Raw genomic sequence first — 22,446 nt, 5'->3', positions numbered from 1 at the left:
AACTTGATACAGCAAAGAAAATTATTTTTAGAATGAAGTACTATAGAGTTCAGTAAAATCTGTCTTTTTTTTTTTTTTTGGTTGTTCAAGACAGGGTTTCTCCATGTAGTTTTTGCTTCCTGTCCTGGATCTTGCTTTGTATACCAGGCTGGCCTCAAACTCACAGAGATCTGCCTGCCTCTGCCTCCAATTACTGGGATTAAAGAGGTGTGCCACTGCTGCCTGGCAAAATTAGTCATTTTCACAAAGAATGAATTTGAATTAACTTGTGTTCAAGTTCTGAAAATATTATTATACCTCTTTTATCAGTTTTCACTGAAAACAACAATCAGATATCAGTTACAAATTAAGAACCTTCTTTCTTTTGCCAAAATCACACATAAACTATGGTCAAAGAAAACTGTAATTTTCAACTTTTATAACAAATGTGAAGCACATTCTAAACAAGACAAAGACTATATTATAATCGAGGTGTAGTAACACTGAAGCTGTGTTTTTTATATATATTATAAATATATATATTTTATATATATTATATATATAAAACATTCTTGCCTTTCTATATACCACAGCAATACATGTATTTTAAATGTTATTGATATAAATTCTAAAATAAAATAAATTTTGTTTTTTATAGAAGACCTTATATCAGAACTTCTGACCAAGTGGACTAAAGACACTTATTTTTCAGCAGTCTAAAACAACTGAAAGGGTCCAAAGGAAAAAAAAAAGTTTGCTACTCAAGTTTACTAATTTAAAAAAAGGGATTTCGAGGGTGGTAAAGATGGCTCAGTGGTTAAGAGAAATTGTTGCTCTTCCAGAGGACTGCAGTACCACATGGTGGCCCACAACCAAGTATAATTCCAGTACCCAGAGATCAGGTGACCTCTGACTTCTGTGGGTACTGCATTTACATGATGTACATACAAATATGAGGGCAAAAATTCATACATATAAACTAAATAAATACAGAAAAGTTTTTTTAAAAAGTGATCTCAGAGACTGGGAATGAAGAGGTGAAAAGAAACAACTACTGAATTTTAAACCCTTCACAGACTGTCAGAGGGCACAGGGAAGGCCAGCTAGAGCATCATATACTTCTTTGAGAAAACCAAATAAAAGGAAACCACATTTAACTGTTATTCTAATTCCAATGACAAATTCCTCGAAACTCCTCTACTAAGACACCTCACTGGGCCATTGATTTTGTCAGGTGTACATGAAGCACATCTTGGTGATTAGTAGATAATAAGCTTTGGTCAAGGAAGCCCCAAGCAGAAAGCTGAAGAGATTTCATTGCTATATTCATTCAGTCTAGGGGGGAGATAATAACAAAATTTACAGTGTTTCCCAATACTTTTTAAAACTAGGATTTCTGATTGCATATAAGAATGGTAATTATGTTGCTTCTACTTAACAACCTATTAATTCTTAGTACTCAGATGATTAATAACATTTATCTTATGTATTTTATGTTCTTTAGTGTATATAATGTTTGATCAACAATAATGTAAATTTAATTCAGTTAAAACTCAAAGTTTCATTTGAAATTAACATAAAATATAGAAAATTTAGACATTATAATTATAAAGTCTTTGAAACTGTCATCTAAACAACACAAAATCTCTCTATTGAAGTATGTTTCTAACCCTCAGAAAATCCTGAAAATATGGATAGTGTTGAGGGCACAAGGTTCTTGTGCTCACAGATAAGCACTAGGGAAACCAGGAATGTTAAATATGCAGGATTGTCTCTTGAAAAGAGAAGATGTACAATGTACACCCGTTTTCCACCCGGAAAGCTGGGAATGGACGTAGTTAGTAGCCTGGTGATCTATACTACCTGTAGGGCCAGGCCACACCTGAATCCCCTATACTAATATGTTTGTTAATCCCAGACTACTCCTCCCTAGACCTTTATCTCGAGCACTGTCTCTCAGTCAATAAAACCCATCCTTACAGGAGATGTCACTTGTACTTTACAACAGCCTAGGAACCTCCATGCTAACTGTAGGGCCAGGCCACTCCTTACTCCCATAGACCTTTATGTTTATCTCAGTCATTCTCCCTAGTCCTTCCTAATGCTGCAACCCTTTAATACAGTTCCTCATGCTGTGGTGACCCCAACTATATTTTCATTGTTACTCTATAACTGTAATTTTGCTGTTATGACTCATAATGCAAATATTTTTAGGGGTTTGTCAAAGGGGTCATGACCCACAGGTTGAGAATCACTTTCCTAGACCCTTATTTTGAGCATTGTTTCTGTTATGGAAGACACCATATGTACTTTGTAAAGAGTTTCAATGTAAACATATCTTAAGCTTCCTTTTACATACAGGATTGAGCTAATTATCATCAGGAAGCTGTTTCCAAAACTGTGCTGTGTTTGAGTATAGCTAAAATAAACCGCCTGGTGTCAGACTCTAGAAGTTTGAACCAACACCAGCTATTGAGTTGTGTTTAACTAGATTTCCTCCTTGCCTCATGCAGATTGACACTATTGGCCATGACATTTGCAGGGACTCCCATGGGCTAGTAACAAACTCAATAATTCAATACTTTTTTCATGTAATTGAGCACAACAGTAAAACTACCATGCATTTTCTTGACAATTTCATGGGATCAATACTTATTTTTTTTTTCTGTAAACTTTAATTTACCTTATGGCTTTTTTCCCCTTTCTTAAATTACAAACTTTCATATTTAGAATTAAGTAGTTAATGGTTTATTTGTGGGATATACAAATTGCCAGCATCTAATCTTGTACTTTGAATTCATAATTCAGTAATGTAGCACAGGGACTTCAACACTGGGATATGGCAATAGTTGATGCAGAAAATGAAATACATGTCAAGCGATTAACTGGTAAGGCAAACACATAGCTTAGATAAGCTGGACAAAGGGATAATTCCTGTCATCAATCAGATAAGTAGGATTTCTTCATGCTCATCATAAGGACAGACAATTTTAAATGAACAAACTGTTTATTGCAGTAATTTTCATTTTGTATTTTCAGAACAAGTTTGACTACAAGGAAGCAAAACTGGACAAAGAGGAATTGCAGAGAAGAGTACTATATAGAATATTTTTATTACCCAAGAAAGAGTCCATATTTTCTTTTTAGTAATTTCCTTCCCCTAAATAACTACTAACAGGTTGCTGAAATCATAAATTAGGTTATAAAGCCTTCCTGCCCTCCATTCACATCTTTCCAGGCTTACACTAAGTCTTGTACCAGGCTGCTTGCAGTGACCCCTCCTCAGATCCCACCTCCATTTCCTGGGAGCTCCACCTCTTGAATAACACCAATATTCCTCAAACAACTCTGCAAAATACAAACTAAGGGACATTGCTTAATTCTTTTTACAAAGTCATTATTATTCTAGTACAAAAATTTCACAAAGATTCAACAACAAAAAATGATTCCTTTTAAACACAGATTCAAAATTTCCCCTAAAAAGATTACCCACCACGATCAAGTTGGCTTCATTCCAGAGATGCTGGGATAATTCAACATGTTTAATCAATAAATGTAACCCGCCACATAAACAGACTGAAAGACAAAAAAAACCCTCGATCATCTCATTGGATGGAAAAAAAAAACTCACAAAATCCAATATCCCTTCATGAGAAAAGTTTCAGAGAGCTAAGGATACGAGAGGCATGCCTCTACATAATAAAGGCAATTTTCAATAAGCCCACAGCCAACATCAACCTAAATGTAGAGAAAATCAAAGCATTTCCACTAAAACCAGGAGAAAGACAAGGATGTCCAATATCTCCATACTTACTTAATATAGTACTTGAAGTTCTAGCTAGTGCTTTAAGACAACTGAATGAGGTCAAGGGGATACAAATAAGAAGGAAGAAGTCAAAGTATCTTAATTTACAGATGTTATGATTTTATACATAAGAGACCCTAAAAAAATCCACTAAGAAGCTTCTACAACTGATAAATACTTCAGGAAAAGAAGTAGAATACAAAATTAACACTCAAAAATCAGAGGCCTTCTGGCAGACAATGACAAACAGACTGTAAAGGAAATAGAACCTTACACAATAGCCTCAAAAAAAAAATCTATCATGGGATAATTGTAGCCACCCAAGTGAAAAACCTGTATAATAAAAATTTTATCACATTGAAGAAAGAAACTGAAGAAAACACCAGAAGATAGAAAGAGCTCCCATGTTTATGAATCAGTATAATACTTTGAAAATGGCCATCCAACCAAAAACAATCTACAGATTCAACACAATCCCCATCAAAACCCAACACAATTTTTCACAGAAATTAAAAACACAATTTTTAGCTTCATATGGAAACACAAAAAAAACCCTGAATAGCTAAAATAATCCTGAATAGTAAAAGAACTACTGGAGGTAGTTCTCCATCTCTAATCTCAAATTGAACTACAGAGCTATAGTAATAAAAACAATATGGCATTGTCATAAAAGAAGACATGTTGGTAAATGAAATCTAATTGAAGACCCAGGTATAAGTCCACAAACCTATGGACAACTGATTTTGGGGAAAGAAACACACACTGGAAAAAAGACAGCATCTTCAACAAATGGTGCTTGTCAAACAGCGGCATGTAGAAGAATAAAATAGATCCATCCTTATCACCCTGCACAAAAACTGACCTCCAAATGGATCAAAGACCTCAAAATAAAATCAGATACATTGAACCCGATAGAAGTGAAAGTGAGGAATAGCCTTAAATACACTGGCACAGGAAAAGACTTTCTGAACAGAACATCAATAGAACAGGCACTGAGAACAACAATCAACAAATGGGAACTCATGAAACTGAGATGCTTCTATAAAGGAAAGGACACCATCATTTGGAAAAAGCAGCAGCACACAAAATGATAGAAGAACCTTAATAATTATACATCCAAGAGAGGGCTAAGATCCAAAATATATAAAGAACTCAAAAAACTAGATATCAAGAAAACAAATAATCCAATTAAAAATGGGTTACAGATCTAAACAGAATTCTTAACAGAGGAAGTTTAAATGGCTGAGAAACATTTAAAGAAATGTTCAACATTCATAGCCATCAGGAAAATGCAAATCAAAATTACTTTGAGATTTTATCTTAAACCTGTCAGAATGGCTAAGATCAATAAAACAATTCATGACAGCTCATACTGGCATGAATGTGAAGCAAGGGAAACACTCATCCACTGCTGGTAGGAGTACAAACTTGTACAGTCACTACAGAAATCAGTGTGGTGGTTCCTCAGGAAGATGAGAATCGATCTACCTCAAGATTCACTCTTGGGCATATAGCCAAAGAATGCTTCATTATACAAGTATACTTGCTCAACCATGTTCACTACTGCTCTATTCATAATAGCCAGAAGTTGGAAACAGCCTAGATGTCAAGAAACTGATAAGAATGGATAATGAAAATGTGATATATTTACAGAGCAGAATACTAATCAGCTATTATGAAAAATATATAATTTGCAGGTAAATGGATGGAGCTAGAAAAAAAATCATTTGGAGTAAGGTAACACAGAACTCCCTACAAAACCAAATATTGTATGTTTTCTCTAACATCTGGATATTAGCTTTCCAGCCTATGATGATAGGCATGCTACAATCTGTATATCTGATGAGGTTAAATACCTAGTAAGGGACTACTGGGGAGAAGAGGTTCTCACAAGGACTATAAAATAGAATATACTGTTATGGGCAGACAAAGAAGAACCTTGAACAGGCACACTAAAAAGGGAGGGGGCGTGGGTAAAGGATGGTAAAGGAGGGAATATGGAGAGGGACAACTAATACTAAAGACCATTTGAAACTCACTACTGTAAAAACTTCCTAAAATACAAACAGAGTCACCAAATAATACAGAAGATAATGTCACAACAAGATATTTTATGTCACCAAGTAAAACCTCCAATACCAGGAATGGGCTACATTTTATTGAATCATTGGACAAAGGGGGTCCCATGGAAACTCCAAACACCACAGACTATTGCCAAGGCTATCAGTCAATCTCCACAACTTGATGGTAAGGCCAACTGCCAAAGACAACAATTATATACATTATCAAACACAGAGAAGTTGAGCTGATGCCTAAATAGAAGTGTTACCCCCTGCTGACTAGAGTTCATGGTACTAGAAGATACTCTGCATACTACTGGAGGAGAAAGGTAATCCTCACTATCTACCAGCTACAAACCTTGTGGTCTACAACAGCGATCTGTCTGAAAGATACACTGGTGATTAGTAGCATAAATGTTATGGGAGTAACTAACCACTTTCTGATTGGATTTAAGGCCCAGTCCATGAGCCATGAGTCCATGTCAGGTATGGACCCCATACCTGACACTGCTGAGACTCATACTCACAAGACCCTGAGACTAGGAAGATTATAGGTCTAGGAGAAAACCTAATACTATTATTCTACTAAAGGAATATAGCAATAAAATGATCTAATGACATACCATATGCCCATAGATCAGTGCCTTGCTCAGCCATCATCAGAGAAGCTTCTTGCAGTGGATGAGAACTGACACAAAGACCCACAACTGACAATGTCCAGAGAATGAGACTCCTGAACTCTGTCCTAAATGGGATGTCATCATCAAACCCCTCCCATGAGTGCTCAGGGAGTAATGCAGAAGAGAAGGTGGAAAGACTGTAAAGGCCAGAGGTGATGGATGACTCCAGAGAAATGGTCTTCTGGACACAACAGGACCAATATGCACTAAAAATCAGAGAAACTGCAGGAGCTTGCAAAAGACATGCACAGATTCAAGTCTAGATGGGGTCCTTGTACTGAGATGGTGATATGGACTTGGGAACCCACCCCTGAACAGGAAGCTATCGGCATCTGATACCCACCAGCAAAGGAAAAATCAGTTTTCTCCAATGGTATGTCTGCTGGAAATATCAACATTTCAAGACAGGCCTCATGCTCAGAAGTAGCTGGCCAACACAACAGTACTTTTGAGGATGTTTTCTATCACTTTACTTTGCTAGGATATTTTTTGTATCACTTTGCTTTGTTAGGATATTGTTTTGTCTTATTGGCCTTTGCCAATTGCTTATTTGGTTTTCATTGAGCTGTTGTGGGTCGAACACTAGTGCATTTCTTAGGATTTTGTTTCTCTCTTTTTTTGAAAGACAGAGAAAAATAACATAATGTTGGATAGAGAGGTAGGGAAGAACTGGGAGGACTTGAGACAAGGAAAAAATTATCAAAATACACTGTATGAAAAAGCTTTCAATTAAAATAGATTATATATTAGCATTCCACAATTCATTCAGATTTAGGGGGCTTTTGGGTGAGACTGTAAATCTGTGAGCTCTATCAGCATATGAGTAGGTGTTGGCATCAAGGAAATGAAAGATTCCTGATCAGTTTGTATGGTGATATTTTATCTGTGTCTTCCAATAAAGCTTATCTCAGGATCAGAGGAAAAAACTAGCCACGTTCTTACCACTTGGAGATCCTCTGCCAAAGAGACCCACTTCCTGTACACCCACACCTATATACCTATCTGTTCTGTATCACATTTCCTCTCTCTGTCCAGCTTTATCACTTCCTCTTCCTGCGCAGCTCTGTCACTTGCTGTCAGTCTGTCTGTACAGACCTCTAGACCTGTATGGTTAACTAGTGTTGGAATTCAAGTTGTGCCACCACGCTTGGTTCTGTTCCCAGTGTGGCCTTGAACTCACAGAGAACCAGACTGATCTCTTCCTCCTGAGTGATAGGATTAAAGGCATGTGCTACCATTGCTTGACTTCTATGTTTAAAATGGTGGCTGGCTTTTTCCTCTGATCCTCAGATAAACTTTATTAGGGTACACAATATCTTAGAGGACACAATACATCACCACATTTCCCCTTTTTAGTCTAAAATAAAAAAATTATAACTAATATAGGAAAAACTATATACAATAAACTTTATTGGGGGACACAGATAAAATGTCACCACAGTTTTATATTTTTGGGTGTGTATGCATGTTTACAATGTATATGAGTGTATGTTGCAGGTGGGTTGGATGCATGTGTGTAGATGTCAGAGGCTGATGTTGATGTATTCAGGACAGCTCTCCATTTTATTTACTGAGGCAGGGTTTCTTGCTGAAGCCAACGTCTATTAATTTGGTTAGATTAGCCAGTGAACCTGCCCCAGGATTCTCTGTCTCTTCAAGCAGTGGGATTACAGCATGACTACAATCCCACCTCTTTTTTTAATGCGGGTGCATTAAAAAAAGAGTTAGGAGATCCTAACTCTGATCTTCATGCTTGAGTAGCCAGTTTTTTCCCCCACTGATCCCTCTCCTCAGTCAGGGCCGAAGACAAAGCCCTATACTTGCTTTTGTGCCCTGATCATGGGTAATTGAAGTTTTGTTCTACAGTCTACCTCTGAAGATTAGGGAAAGGGACAAGGACTACAATCAACCATCAGCTCACACACAGATCAAGTAGCTTAGTCCACAACTATTTGTCTGTCAATAGAATTCATGGGTCTTTGCTAAACCGCAAGACTAAGATCTGAACTTAATTTTCTCTCCCTCCCTCATGCAGAAGACTTATCGTTTCTTGTTGGACTGTTTATTGTTGGGGAAAGAAGTGCCAGGGGCAACTCACTCTATCTTGCTGTCTTTGAATTGTTACACTAAAACTAAGCACTATGCTCTCTCACCTGATGTCCTTAGCTCCTGTGAATGTTGTTAAATTCATAAACAAGTACTACTTGTCCTGTCTGTGAAGAGATGGTTGCAGGAGGAGTTTACTAAACCACTTTCTTGTTTCACATCCCTATTTGCTAACTGTTTCACCTATTTAGATGATTTATGCTAAAAACCTAAGATATTATGCGTCTTTGATGGTATGTTTCTTGTTAACAGAGAAGGTGTGTCTGCTAAACCTAGTTACTAAAGAATTTAAGTATCACCTAATGCTTTTGGATTGAATTCTAAAAGAATAACTAATGAAAAGTTAACTATTTAATCTCAGGAATGCAGAGGGGAAAAAAGATGTCTTTTAAAAAAGCCCAATTATGTTTTGGGTTTTGTAACTTTAGCATACTGTGGCACCAACTATGGAATGTCATATTAGACTATATTATTACAATATACACACTATAGATCAGCATATTATCCATCAAACAGGGGGAAAAGCAAGTGAAACTGATGAGATCTTACAGTTAAAGGTGTTACTAATTAGAAAGCTCTAAAATGTTTTTTAGAATTAGCAAAATCATGGTAGCAAAGTGGAAACTCAGTGATATTTAATGCTACTGCTAGAAAAATCAAGATTAATACTAAATTAAATTTGTCTACAGTGAAAACAAAAACTCTTCTATTTTATATAATAAAGACTTCAAAGATGCTCTAAAATTGAAATTTTATAAATAATCCATTAAAAATGTTAACTACATTTTAACCTTTATGAAAATGTCCAGCTTTATAGGAAATAACCACTTCAGAAGCCACTGTTTACATTCTGCTGACTGGAATTTTTAAGAAATTCAATTCACCATAGCAACCTCTCTTAACACCAGCAGATAAGCACAGTCTATATTTAGAAATGATTGCTTTCCAGACAGCAATCCTGTCTTTCCTTCATATTTAATGTCATGATCCAAGGGACCAAAATATCATTAATCAGTGAAGCTACCGTGTGATGACAAGTATACTGGGGGAGTAAGGCAGTGCTCTAGAAATACGAAAAGAACAAACTTTCCACCCAAACTAGGAAAAGTTGTGAACATATAAGCAAATACCATTTTTCACGTTTAAGAAATGTATATGTAGATACAACTATTTTGTCTAACTTTTGTTCTTCAACATAAACTTTTCATTACTAATCACTTGTGATTTATATATCAAAGTATGCATCCATTAATAGAATGTTATTTATTTATCACTAATGATCTACATCAAATATATTTCTATTAGCAGGCTGTTGCTTTGTTTTTAATCATCCCAAGCTGGTATCTGTATTTGAACTATAATCTATACAAGTATAAGTATTTTTATGAGGAATATAAGGAGCATTATACAAAATAGGGAAAATGAATTTATTAAAATGTGTGGTTACAAAATTCCTGTGACTTTATTTGTATCTTAATCTTGGTAATGACAATAAAGAGAATTTATGAGTTAGATAAAATGATCTTATACTGTCTGTTTTGAATACCACAGTTAATAATAAGAGTCAAATATAGTAGACACTTTAAACACAATTTCTAGCAGAATCATTTTAAAGTCAATACTGAAGACAAGACGTGAAGAATTAGTGAACTTTAATTCAAAATATCAGGAAACTCCTCAAGATGTTGGATAATTACCTCATACCAAGAAGGACAGTAACTATCAAACACAAAATCATAAGTGTTGGCAAAGATGGAAGTTAAGTTGCTTTTGGTTTTTAATCTTGTCTCTGTGTGGGGTGACATGCATATATTGGGGAGACTAGCATATTTGCTAGTGAAAATGTAAAATAATACAGCTGCTCTAGAAACAATATTGTGTCTTCAAAAGTTAAAACAGAATACAATGTAATCCAGCAATTCTACTCCTGGGTATATATCTAACTGAGGTAATTCTCCATCATTTGAGGAATTCTTTCTCAGTGTTAAACAACAAATATCTGGTAGAATAAGTAATGAGTTTTTGAAAATACATGGAAATTAAATGAACCACACCATACATGCCACACCCAACACTCAAACAATAGCAGAGTGAATAGTACCAACACTTTTCTATAGGTTTTTTGGGTCTTAAACAGCTTTTAACATTTGTAATTGAGTCTATAATCTAGCTAGATAGAAATAAGCAATAAGAAATCTAAAACATGGGGCTGGAGAGATGGCTCAGCGGTTAAGAGCACTGGCAGCTCTTCCAGAGGACCTGAGTCTGATTCAGAGCACAACACGGTGGCTCACAACCATCTGTAACTTCGGTACAGATGACACCCTTTTCTGACATTTGCAGGTACTGTACACACATGGTGCACAGACATACACGCAGGCAAAACCTCGTAAGCTAGAAACAAACAAACAAGTAAACTTTTTTAGGCTTTATAAAAGAAATTCAAAACAGAATTGTGGTGACTTTTTGTCTCACCCATAGCACACACTTAAAACTGTTTCGAAAGTAAACAGAATTAAGCTCTATAAAGAATGCAACTGGCTGGGTAGTGCTGGTACGCACCTTTAATCCCAGTACTTGGGAGGCAGAGGTAGGCGAATCTCTGTTATTATGAGGTCAGCCTGATCTATAGAGTGAATTCTAGGACACCCAGGAATGTTACATACCTTGTCTCAAAAAAACCAAACAAATAAACAAACAAACAAAAAAAAAAGAAGAAGAATGCAACTGACTACAGCTTTAATACTTATATCACAGCCATTTCTCCAGAAGAAACAGTTTAATTTTTATAACTTAAACAACATGCATTACTCCACTTAAAGAGGAAAAAGTTTAAATTATATCATGAGAAGAATAATTTCTTATATGATTGAAAATTATGTACATACAGATTTGTTATTAATACAGATATAACTTAAGACTTTTCAATGCACTGAGATACAAAACAAAAAAGGTCTTATAACAGAAATTGACATATGATATATATGCAGAGGATACAACCTTTTAATTTTCATCAGAAATAGAAAATAAGCTATTAAATGGTTATTTATTTTGAAATTTAGTATGCATACAAATTGGCAATTCAAACAGCCACATTAGCCAGTTAAAATGAGCTGTCAAAGTCTACTTGGTTTTGCACTTAATACCTACAAGATGGAGATAGACAAAAATCACCCAGGAAAAAAAAAAGAGAATATTAAGATATCCCCTCACCTCAATTTTGACACAAGTCAAATTTTGCTTCCATTATTACAAGTTAGTAAAAAGACAAAATTATCTTACAAGATTAGTGACTTTCTCATATTTCTTTTCTACTATGGCATCCCACCTTGATCATGTTCAAATAATAGCTTATCTAGTTCACTGCATTCCACTAATTTGTTAATAGTGAAATGGATGTAAAATTGTGGGACACATATTACATATGTATTGATAATCTATCATATAGATTTATAGTATGAAATAGTCTCTTTGGGGGTCTGCCTTTTTGAACCTATTTTTCAATAAATATATAATTTCAAAACTTGAGGAAATAGTTATAATATACTAATATTAGAATATATGAATTATAAGGAACAAACAACAAAAGAAACAATTTTAAAAACAGGGAGGAATATGGTGGCACATGCTTGTGATCCATGACACTGGGAGGCAGAGGCAGGAGGATCATGACTTGTAGGCCAGCCAAAGCTGAGTTCTAAGTCAGGCTGGGATGAGACGATGTCTCAAAAAACAAAAAAATAAAAAATACTGAAAGCTACAAAAATCCAAACTTTCTAAGGTGTGCAGTTTTCTAATATGGAACATTAAATATGATCTAATACATGTAAGTATATGTAGTTATTACAAATGCTTTATATTTCAAATTTTAAGATTATTGCAAATAAGATTTTTCAAAGGAACTTAAAATTGATGTAAGTAAATTTATTCTCATCTCCCCAAACAAATCAATTAGAAAGTAATTTGCCAGGCGGTAGTGGCGCACATCTTTAATCAAAGCAGTAGGGAGGCAGAGCCAGGTGGATCTCTGAGTTCGAGGCCAGCCTGGTCTACGGTGAGATCCAGGACAGGCACCAAAATTACACAGAGAAACCCTGTCTTGAAAAAACAAAACAATAACAAAACAAAACCAAAAAAGAAGCCCCCCCCCCAAAGAAAGTAATTCCTTTGACCACTATCTATTGCCACACTGCTGTCACCAGCTACTAGTGCTATTGAAGTCAATCTTTCATGTTAACAACCATCTCTTCTAATGTCTTTTCTTTTTATAAAAAGAAACTGTTCTGTCAGACTTAACTAAATGTAACAAATTCCCAGAAAAAAAGTTTAAAATTAACTGTTAAAACTATTTCTAAGTTAATGCAAAAATAAAGTTTTAAATTATACTTAGTGATAAAAACAAATACTCACAAAGAAGGATCTTGAACAAGATCTTTAAGATTTATCCCACTGCGGTCTTCTGCAAGATTTCTGAAGCAGCTATCACTCACTAAACAAGAAAAAGGGAAAGAAAAGAAAATTAATTTTTGTTTATATTTCACTACAGCTAGTGGTGCCCAAAAGTAATTTTTAAATGAAATTTATCCTTTCTATTTCTTTTCTAAATATCAGCACTGACATTTTATTTCCCCTGGTAAATTGAGGGAAAAAATGTTAATGGTCAACAACAAAGCCAACATTTCAATGACAAGCAACTAATTAAAACACACTAACCTTCTATAAATGCAATATATAAAGCAATTAAAATGTGGAAATTTTCTTTTTACTTCTAGAAGATTAATTTACTAATACATGCAAAATAATCAGGGACAGTGGCAAGTCCCTGATCCTACACACCCAAAATAAAAGACATAAACAAGACCCCTATCCCTGCCATAACATTTGTTTGAAACAGTGGAGATCAAGTACAAACTAAAGTAGTGGAATGGTAATAGCTTCTTAGATAATTTCAGTGTGCTGAATGTTTTGATTTCTGGGAATATTTGCCGTTTATATAGACTAAGGATCAAAAGAGATTATTTGGGAAAAGGAAAATCACCACAGCTCGTGGTATTTAGCCAGCAGGACAGACAAGAAGCCAGCCCAGTTCAAAACAACAGAGTTTTGGAAGACAACTGGCTCCTCCCTCGTATTAATTTAGAATTAAAAAAAAAAGAAATTTTATATCCATGTTTACTGTTCCACCCCATGGGCAATACTTGTAAACAATAAGTTACAAATATGAGATAGAGTACAAAGTATAAACAATGGTCAAGATAAAAAAGAATACAAAACACTACAGGTAATACAGAGTTTTAAAAGTTTAAGAAAACTAACATGAGGCAAAGAAAAATCCTTAACAGTAGCCTAAAAAGGAAATGTAAACAAAGAATTAAAATCTACCAAAGAAAATTAGATAATTTTAGAAATGATATGAATAATATGAAATTAAGAAATGGGCAGTTTTCATATCCAACTCCATATAGCAAAATCTAAGATTATTGAACTTAAAAAAATCAGCTGACAAATGTCTGAAATAAAAAAGAACAAAAAAAAAAAAAAAAGGACAGAACATAAGTTATATAGGAATCAACACTGATACAGATAAACAGGAGAGAATGAAAGAGAAAACAATACTTTAAAGAAGAATTAAAAACTTCTGAAACCCTGCTGCAGTGGCGCACACCTTTAATCCCAGCACTCCAGAGGCAGAGATAGGCGGATCTCTATGAGTTTGAGGCCAGCCTGGTCTACAGTACAGGATCCAGGACAGGCACCAAAAATACAGAGAAACCCTGTCTTGAAAAACCAAAACCAAACAAACAAAAAATGATCTAAGAAATATAAAAGTGAGACAGTAGAAATGTGGTCAGAGAGGTTTTCAGTTTAGTTATTTGGGGAACTTAAATAATAACAATAATTATTATTGTTATTGGTTTTTCAAGATGAAGTTTTTCTGTGTAGCCTTGGCTGTCCTGGAACTTGATTAGTAGAACAGGCTGGTCTTGAACCCAGAGATCCACCTGCCTCTTCCTTCCAAGACTTGGGATTAAAGGTGTGTGTCATCACTGCCTGGCTAAAATAACTGCTTTTGAAAAACACTTTATTGCATTTATTTATTCAGCACATGTGGAGAGTGCACATGCCATGGCACACACGTGGATATTAGAAGACAACTTGTAGGAGACGGTCTCCCCTTTGGCCATATGGGTACCAGGGACCTATCTGCTGGGGTCACCAGGCTTTCAAACAAGCCTGATGAGGAAGCAGTGACTATCCTCAGAGTGGAGGCTTTTCCTCAACCATCAAACATATCAACTTAATGTTTGAACATAATCCAATCAGAAGGATAGACCATAAAATTCTAGTTTTCTAAGCCTGTTTTGTGATAAAGTTACTCAGAAATCTTTTCTACCTCAGAATAACATTACAAGGTTTATGACCTTTAATTATAGTCAATTTAGTCATAGCTGTGATGCTATCTTTCTTTAAGCTCTGGATTTTCATGTCCTTTTTATGATGTACTTTGTCGCTTTTCTGATTTCCTTTGGAATAATTCTTTACCTTAGGACACAGTTTTAAATCTTTTCATTGCATTTATTTACTATGTGTGTATGTGAGTTGCCATAGTCATGGTGTCTCTTCAAAACAATAGAAACCCAAAGTAACAAAATCCTTTCTCATCTGACAACATAATATCTCTCTCTCTCTTTCTCTCTCTCTCTCTCTCTCTCTCTCTCTCTCTCTCTCTCTCTCTCTCTCTCTCTCTCTCTCTCTCTCTCTCTCTCTCTCTCCCCCCCCCCCACAGGATTCTTTTTGTAGCTTTGGAGCCTGTCCTGGAACTCACTCTGTAGACCAGTCTGGGCTCGGACAGAGATCCACCTGCCTCCAGAGTACAGGGATTAAAGGTGTACGCCACCACCACCTAACTAAAACCTTATTCTTTAACCTTCTCCAAAAGTACATTTTATTTCTATAATTTAGCTCTCCTCCTCTCTCTCCCTTTTTTTAATCTGAAGGTTACTTTTTTTTATCTTTTTTTAAGAAAATATTTTCTTTCTTTCTTTTTTTGAGACAGAGATTTCTGCATAGCCCTGCCTGTCCTGGAATTTGCTCTGTAGACCAGGCTGACCTTGAACTCACAGAGATTCACCTGCCTCTGCCACCTGAGTTCTGAGATGAAAGATGTGTTTTACCACCACTTGGCAAATATTTATTTCTTAATAAAATAATTATATTTCAAATGAAAATCCCAAAAAAACAAATATGAAGCATAGAAAAATGTATATCATATTGAATATCCAACAGTTATAAATGCAGGTAAAAATGTTAATAGTACTGTCTTTTCTTAATAAATTTAATTTAAATATCTGTTAAAGATTTAAGCCTTGTTATAGTAGGCATTAGAAACTGTCTTTGGATTTTAAGAAATACTTATTAATTTTATTTTATGTGTGAGCTCATTATTTACAAACTCTTCAGACTCCATGGAATCAAAGAGAAATACAAGAAATATAACCCAAGAAAATATTCAAGTTTGTTTAGAATACCTTCATGAAAAGATGCATCGAGTCTCATGAAATGAATGAGAAATGATCCTCTTCTCCATTTCTAGTGTATTTTTTTCTAGCACCAAAGAGCCCCACTGAACTATCCTTCCTCTAGAAGCAAACTATGCTTTCCTCTTATCCCCATCAATATTCAACTCTCTTGACATGTTTAAAAAAAAAAAAAAAAGAACCTGAAATATCACAGTTGATATCCAGGAGAAATCACAGGTGAAGAATGCCACTTAATTTTCTTACAACATGATTATGCCACTTAGACTGGAAAGCAGAGAAAATTATTTCAAATTACCTAAGAACGGACATAGAAAGATAAGAGTACAATTATTCTGCAATGACAGTAGACTCAAATGGTGAGATTTGTGATATGTTGTTTGCTTTACTGTATTCATGGTGATAACTGATAGTGACACACGTTAGATCTCTGACTGCTTACTTTCTCACTGTATCAGTCTTCTGTTATCAGCTAGATACCAGACTTCCAGCTTTGCTCTAGGGGAAAATCACATCTTTAGAGCAAAGCCAGATAATAATGAAAATCTTCCATTTTAATTTAGTTGCTCAGCACAAGATAAATTTAACCAAATGAGCGTTTTATTAGAAGAAGGTATATCAAAAGGCAATTACAGGGGATCTTACAATAAAACTATAAACAAATAGGAAAAATACCAATAATTAGGAGCACATCACCTCTAGAGAAAAATAGAAAAAGACTGCACAAAGAACTTGAGCTTCTTTTTAAAAAATTTAGCTATCAAAATCTTAGCAAATGCACAAATGACAGTTATCACATAGTTAATACTTTAATTCCAATGTACTAAGTCTTAGTCAAACTTCAATGCAATGTTGTTAACTACTTTGGAGAATAATGTTACAAAGCTAGTAAAACGGAGAATAAAAGTTTGTTCACTAACAACTGTATACATAAATATATATCTCAAGGAAAATTTTCACATATGCATAATTTTTTGAAGAATCGTTTATAATAGTGCAAAATTAGGACTACCAATATTATAATTAATTAATTATTGTGAAGGGAGGCTATAGTGGCATATGTAATTCTAGTACCCAAGAGAAAGAAGCAGGTAGAAGGAGGACTGGAACTCAAGGCCATCTGATTTTATATATACAGCAAGAATCAGGCCAGCCTACGCTATATAGTAAAACCTATCTTCAAAAAAAAAAATCAAACAAATAAATATTATCCAATTAAATACTTGTTGGGAGTTTATATGAAGAATTAGACCTATCAATGTGGATGAGTCACATAAATAATGTTGACAGAAACAGGCTTTTGTACAAAATAATTCCAACACATATATCTTACTTCTTTTCTTTTTTAAGAAGTTACAATATAATTATATCATTTACCTCCATTCCATCCCCTTTTCTTCCTCCAATTCCTTCCATGTCCCTCTTTCCTCAGCTGTCTTTCAAATTACTGGCTTCTTTTTCTTTAACTGTTATTGTTACATAAATATAAATGCATAAATATATAAATACAACCTGATGAGTCCATTTAGTGTTTAAATTTAAAAGGCAAAATAAGACTACATTTATTATAAGTTAAAGTACAAAAGTATAATAAATAAGAATGAAAAAGAAAAACACCAACTTTGGGAGAAAGGATAGTATGATGAATGATATTCTAATTTCATTTCTGCTATGATGAAATATTCTGACAAAAAGCAACTTAAGGGCAAAAGGGTTTGTTTTAGTTTACAGTTCCTGGTTACAGTCCATCACAGCAGGGAGTCACAGTGGCAAGACTTTGAAGTAACTAGTCATACTCACATCTACAGTCAAAAGCAAAGAGAGACTGGATGTATGTGTCACTTGTTTCTTTCTCCACTCTTACAGAGTTCAATACCCATTGACTGGGAATGGTGCCACTGACAGTGGACTGGGTCATTAACTTCAGACAATCTGTAGCAGATGTGCCCACAGGCCAAACCAATATAGGCAAACTATAGACAATCTCTCACATTGTCATTCATCTCCCAAGAGATTTAGGTTGTGTAAAGTTGACAATTAAAGTTAACTGGTAAAGGTAAGTATTTATAATATTCTATTTATTTTGTTCAGTGGGGGTTTCCCTGAGTATTCATTAGAATAACACACATTTAAGGTAAGATTCATATATTGGTATGCTTCCCTATTCCTATAAAGAAGAGTCTATGTAAAATATAGATCATAATGATTTCAACATTGAAATATGAGTATTTCTAATAAAGCATAGCTCTGGTTTTCAAAAATTAAAATCTAACCGGTAACTACACTGTTTCCTTAATTTGTGAGATTCCAATTTTTTAACCTACACTGCAAGTTACTAATCTTCCAAAACATTAATATCTCTAATATACCAGTCAAATTTAATTACAAGTACATCAAAATGAACTGCCTATCACTAAGCCCACATATTAACACAAAATTTGAAATTTAGCCTTGGGATATGACTTTAAAAAAAAAAAGTAAATACATGCTTTCATTTTCATTAACTATCTGTAACTAACCAAAAAATAAACCCTTAAGTAGTATTATTATATACATTTTTTAAAAAACTCAACAGAATCATGACACCCAATTAATACATGTTTCCTTACTGTTTTTCTTCTTTGGTTTTTCAAGACAGGGTTTCTCTATGTAGCCCTGGCTGCTCTGGAACTTACTCTGTAGACCAGGCTGGCCTCGAACTCAGAACTCAGATATCCCCCTGCCTCTGCCTCTTGAGTGCTGGAATTAAAGGCGTGCATCACCACCGCCTAGCTCCTTACTGTTTTTCTTCAAAAATAACATATGTTCAAAATACTGAGCTACCTTCTTTCTAATACTTTATCTCAAATGTATACACCATTAGCACTTCTGTTTCTTCAATGAATACTTTTATTATAATGATAATCATGGCAATACAAGTTTGATTAGTAACTAGATTCTAGTCAGTCTCATCAGAAGACAATCTCTAGGCATCAATATGGTTGGCTTAGAACTTCTTAGTGGAAGGTCCTATATCTTCATAGCTGCAGCCTTGTACAAGGTTGTGTTTGTAAATCTGCTATTCTCACTTTAGTAAGGTTAATATCCATCGTCCTAACTAAAAGAGAATATAATATACTGAAATCCTTAGGGACATTGTCTAAGGCAGGAGTTGACAAACATTTTCTTCTGTAAAGGACAGACATATTAGTGCATATTCTTTCATTCCTCCCAACCTGACAATTTTTAAAAAATATATTTTTAATTGAAACAATTACATTATTTTCCCCTTAACCCATACTAAACACTCCCTCTTAAACCCCTCCATGCCTCCATCCTAGTCTTAAGTTGATAGTCTCTTTTTCTGATTATTATTGTTAGATATATAAATTATACACACACACACACACACACACACACACACACACACAGAATATATAAATACAACCTACTGAGTCTGTTTTTGTCCTCTGTGTTTGTGTGCGTGTGGGCGGGGTGGGAGGTAGTTTCAAGGGCTGACCACTCTATATTGGACTTTTTTAAAAATAAAAATATCAAGCTAAAAGGACAAAATCAAGCTTCAGACAGATTGGCACAAAGGCTGTCAGCCAACTCCTGGAAAAGAAGACAGCTTCCAATTCAGCGAATTGTGCTGATTACCCTTAACCAGCTGGTCCTTCAGACTTGTCCTTGCATCTAGTATATGGCTGCCACCCAGTGGACACCATCAGTTTTTCACTTAATCTGAATCATTCATGAAACATGTTTAAAAACTTACGATGAGCTCTATATATTACATAGAATCAGTCCAAGGGTTTTATTCACAAATTTAAATGAATAGCAAACATTAAAATCCATCAGTTGAATCTGGATTTTACCCACACCAAAATATTAGTCAAACTACCTCACATGCATAGTCAGCAATAACAGTAATAACCATAAAATGGCTGCAAAGTTGGGGAACAACAAATAGCAAAATGTATAGAGATGGTGTCAATACCAAGAGCAGTGGCTTTTTTCTCTCCCTTTGCTGTTTGCTCCAGATTGGTTACAAGGCCCATAATTGTTCCTCTTTATGTAGTTGCTGACATTTGGAAAGCACACCAACTCAGGGGGCCCACTGAAGTGTTTCCCCTCAGATTTAATGAATAAGTGGCACACACCTTTAATCCCAGCACTTAGGAGGCAAAATTAGGCAGATCTCTGTGGGTGCCAGGCCAGCCTACATAGTAAGTTCCAAGACAGCCAGGGCTACACAGTGAGTCGTTCAAAAAAAAAAAAAAAAAAGGTAAATAAAAATATGTAAATAAAACAAAAGACACTTCAGCACTTTAGTCAGCTCCTATAGCCCAGCTTTCCCTCCATAAATGGATTCAGAAAAATGACAGTGACAGTAACTGAATTTATTCAACATCATAAAGTTCAAGTTTCTTCTTTACGTTTCAATCTGTCCTTTTCTTATTCCTCTCTATTCATGTCCTCTGACTTTAACTGCTTCTAGGGGAATAAAACACACGGGGAGCTTACGAATTTATTAGAATGGTATAACCATCAAAATAATGCTGTACTTTATAAATTAATCAGGGGGAAAGGAAAATAGAAAACGAAATAGATCCTCACGAAAATTTGTTTTAAGACAATGGTATAAAAGCAATTAGGTAGAAAAGAAATACAGGTCTTCATCATATAGTTTTGGAAAATTAAGCAAGCATATAAGAAAAAATGATTTTAATACAAGCCTCAATCTATATGCAAAACAACCCTTAAAATGCATCATAGACCTAAAACTTATAAATGTTCAACTTCTATAAATATACATATCAGAAAATCTTTGAGATTTTTATTTAAGAACTTGGGAATTTCTTCAAATGTACATAATACAATCTTCTGAGAAAAAAAAATTGATGAGAATAACTGTCGCACGTCCGTGCCCCCCCCCCGTCCCCCCCCCCCCCCCGCAGTGCTAGGAGCAAGGGCGTGCGCCACCAGCCACCACCGCCCAGCTGAGAATATAACTTTTTATGCTGAAATAGTCACAGACTCAAAGAAAGTTTAAAAAAAACAAAAAACAAAAAACAAAAAACACAGCCGGGCGGTGGTGGCGCACGCTTTTAATCCCAGCACTCGGGAGGCAGAGCCAGGCGGATCTCTGTGAGTTTGAGGCCAGCCTGGGCTACCAAGTGAGTTCCAGGAAAGGCGCAAAGCTACACAGAAAAAACCAAAAAAACCCTGTCTCGAAAAACCAAAAAAAAAAAAAAAACCTCAAAACAACTATAGAATTCACTCTGCTTTCACCAATGGTGAGATATAATTTATCATAATATTAAAGCTAGGGAAATTTGACATTTAATATTTGTACACTATTGTTAGCTAGCATACAAATCTTCCTCAGTTTTCCCCAATATTTTTCATGTCTGTATGTGTTGATTTAGTCAGAGGAATGCAATTTTACATCATGTTTAACCACTACCAAGATACACAACAGTTTCAAATTATAAAACAACCCCGAGCTACAAATAATCCCCTCATTATGACTTCTCTGTATTCACACCTTCCCCCTGTACTATTGTAGTCCCCATGGCAATTACTTATTTGTTTTCATTTTTATGTTTTTTTTTTGAGGGATATACTAATGGAGTTGAATGCTATCTAACTTCTTGAAGCCAATTTTTCTTATTGTATGTCTACCCTGTCCTTTATATCTGTTCCTGTAAAGGTACAACAGTTTCCAAGCAAGGGAAGTGGGTAGGTTAACTGGAGATCTTCACCTCTCCCTCAACCATTTCAAAACCAATCACTCAGTCTCATCCCCAGCTCTACAGCAAACCACCAGTTGCAACTCCTTCAACCCAACTCCAGTGAATAACACAGATCTTCCCTCCAAACATCCCTTCCCCCATTCATGGCTTTCTCCTAGGCATCAAACCCAGCAAGCATTCCTTGGGAACCCACAGGCCACCCCTGCCAGAGAAGCTGGTAGGTAGACCTTCACCCCTCCCTCCATTCCTACATATCCAATCTTCCAGTTTCCCCAGCTCTGTGGCAGATCACCTGCTGCATCCTCTCCACACCCTCTGCTCCAGTCTCAGGGGACTAAGTAGATCCTAGTGGAACACCCTGCTTTCGGCTCCTCTGCTTTCAGCTCCTCTGTACTCTATCCCCATACCTATATGTCAGCTCCCAATACCTAGAAACACATTTTACCTGGAACTGCCAGTGACCATACCCATTAGGATCCCAGAAAAGAATCCTACCAGGCAACAGATAGCCACCATAATCCCCTAAGAATCAGAGAGGGA

General features: G+C 35.4%; 1 protein-coding gene across 13 annotated transcripts in view; it reads right to left on the bottom strand.

Moving 5' to 3' along the window:
- The window catches only part of Gphn (gephyrin), a 400,632-nt gene that overhangs the window by 304,378 nt on the left and 73,808 nt on the right, over positions 1 to 22,446 (bottom strand). For all 13 annotated transcript variants that reach the window (XM_076551603.1, XM_076551612.1, XM_076551606.1 and 10 more), the window contains one exon: positions 13,041 to 13,119. In XM_076551603.1, coding sequence (XP_076407718.1) covers positions 13,041 to 13,119 — 79 coding nt within the window. The remainder of the gene's footprint in view (positions 1 to 13,040; positions 13,120 to 22,446) is intronic.

The sequence above is a fragment of the Peromyscus maniculatus genome, chromosome 14 (assembly GCF_049852395.1).
Source record: "Peromyscus maniculatus bairdii isolate BWxNUB_F1_BW_parent chromosome 14, HU_Pman_BW_mat_3.1, whole genome shotgun sequence".
NCBI lineage: Eukaryota > Metazoa > Chordata > Mammalia > Rodentia > Cricetidae > Peromyscus > Peromyscus maniculatus.
This window is presented reverse-complemented; position numbering and strand designations above follow the sequence as displayed.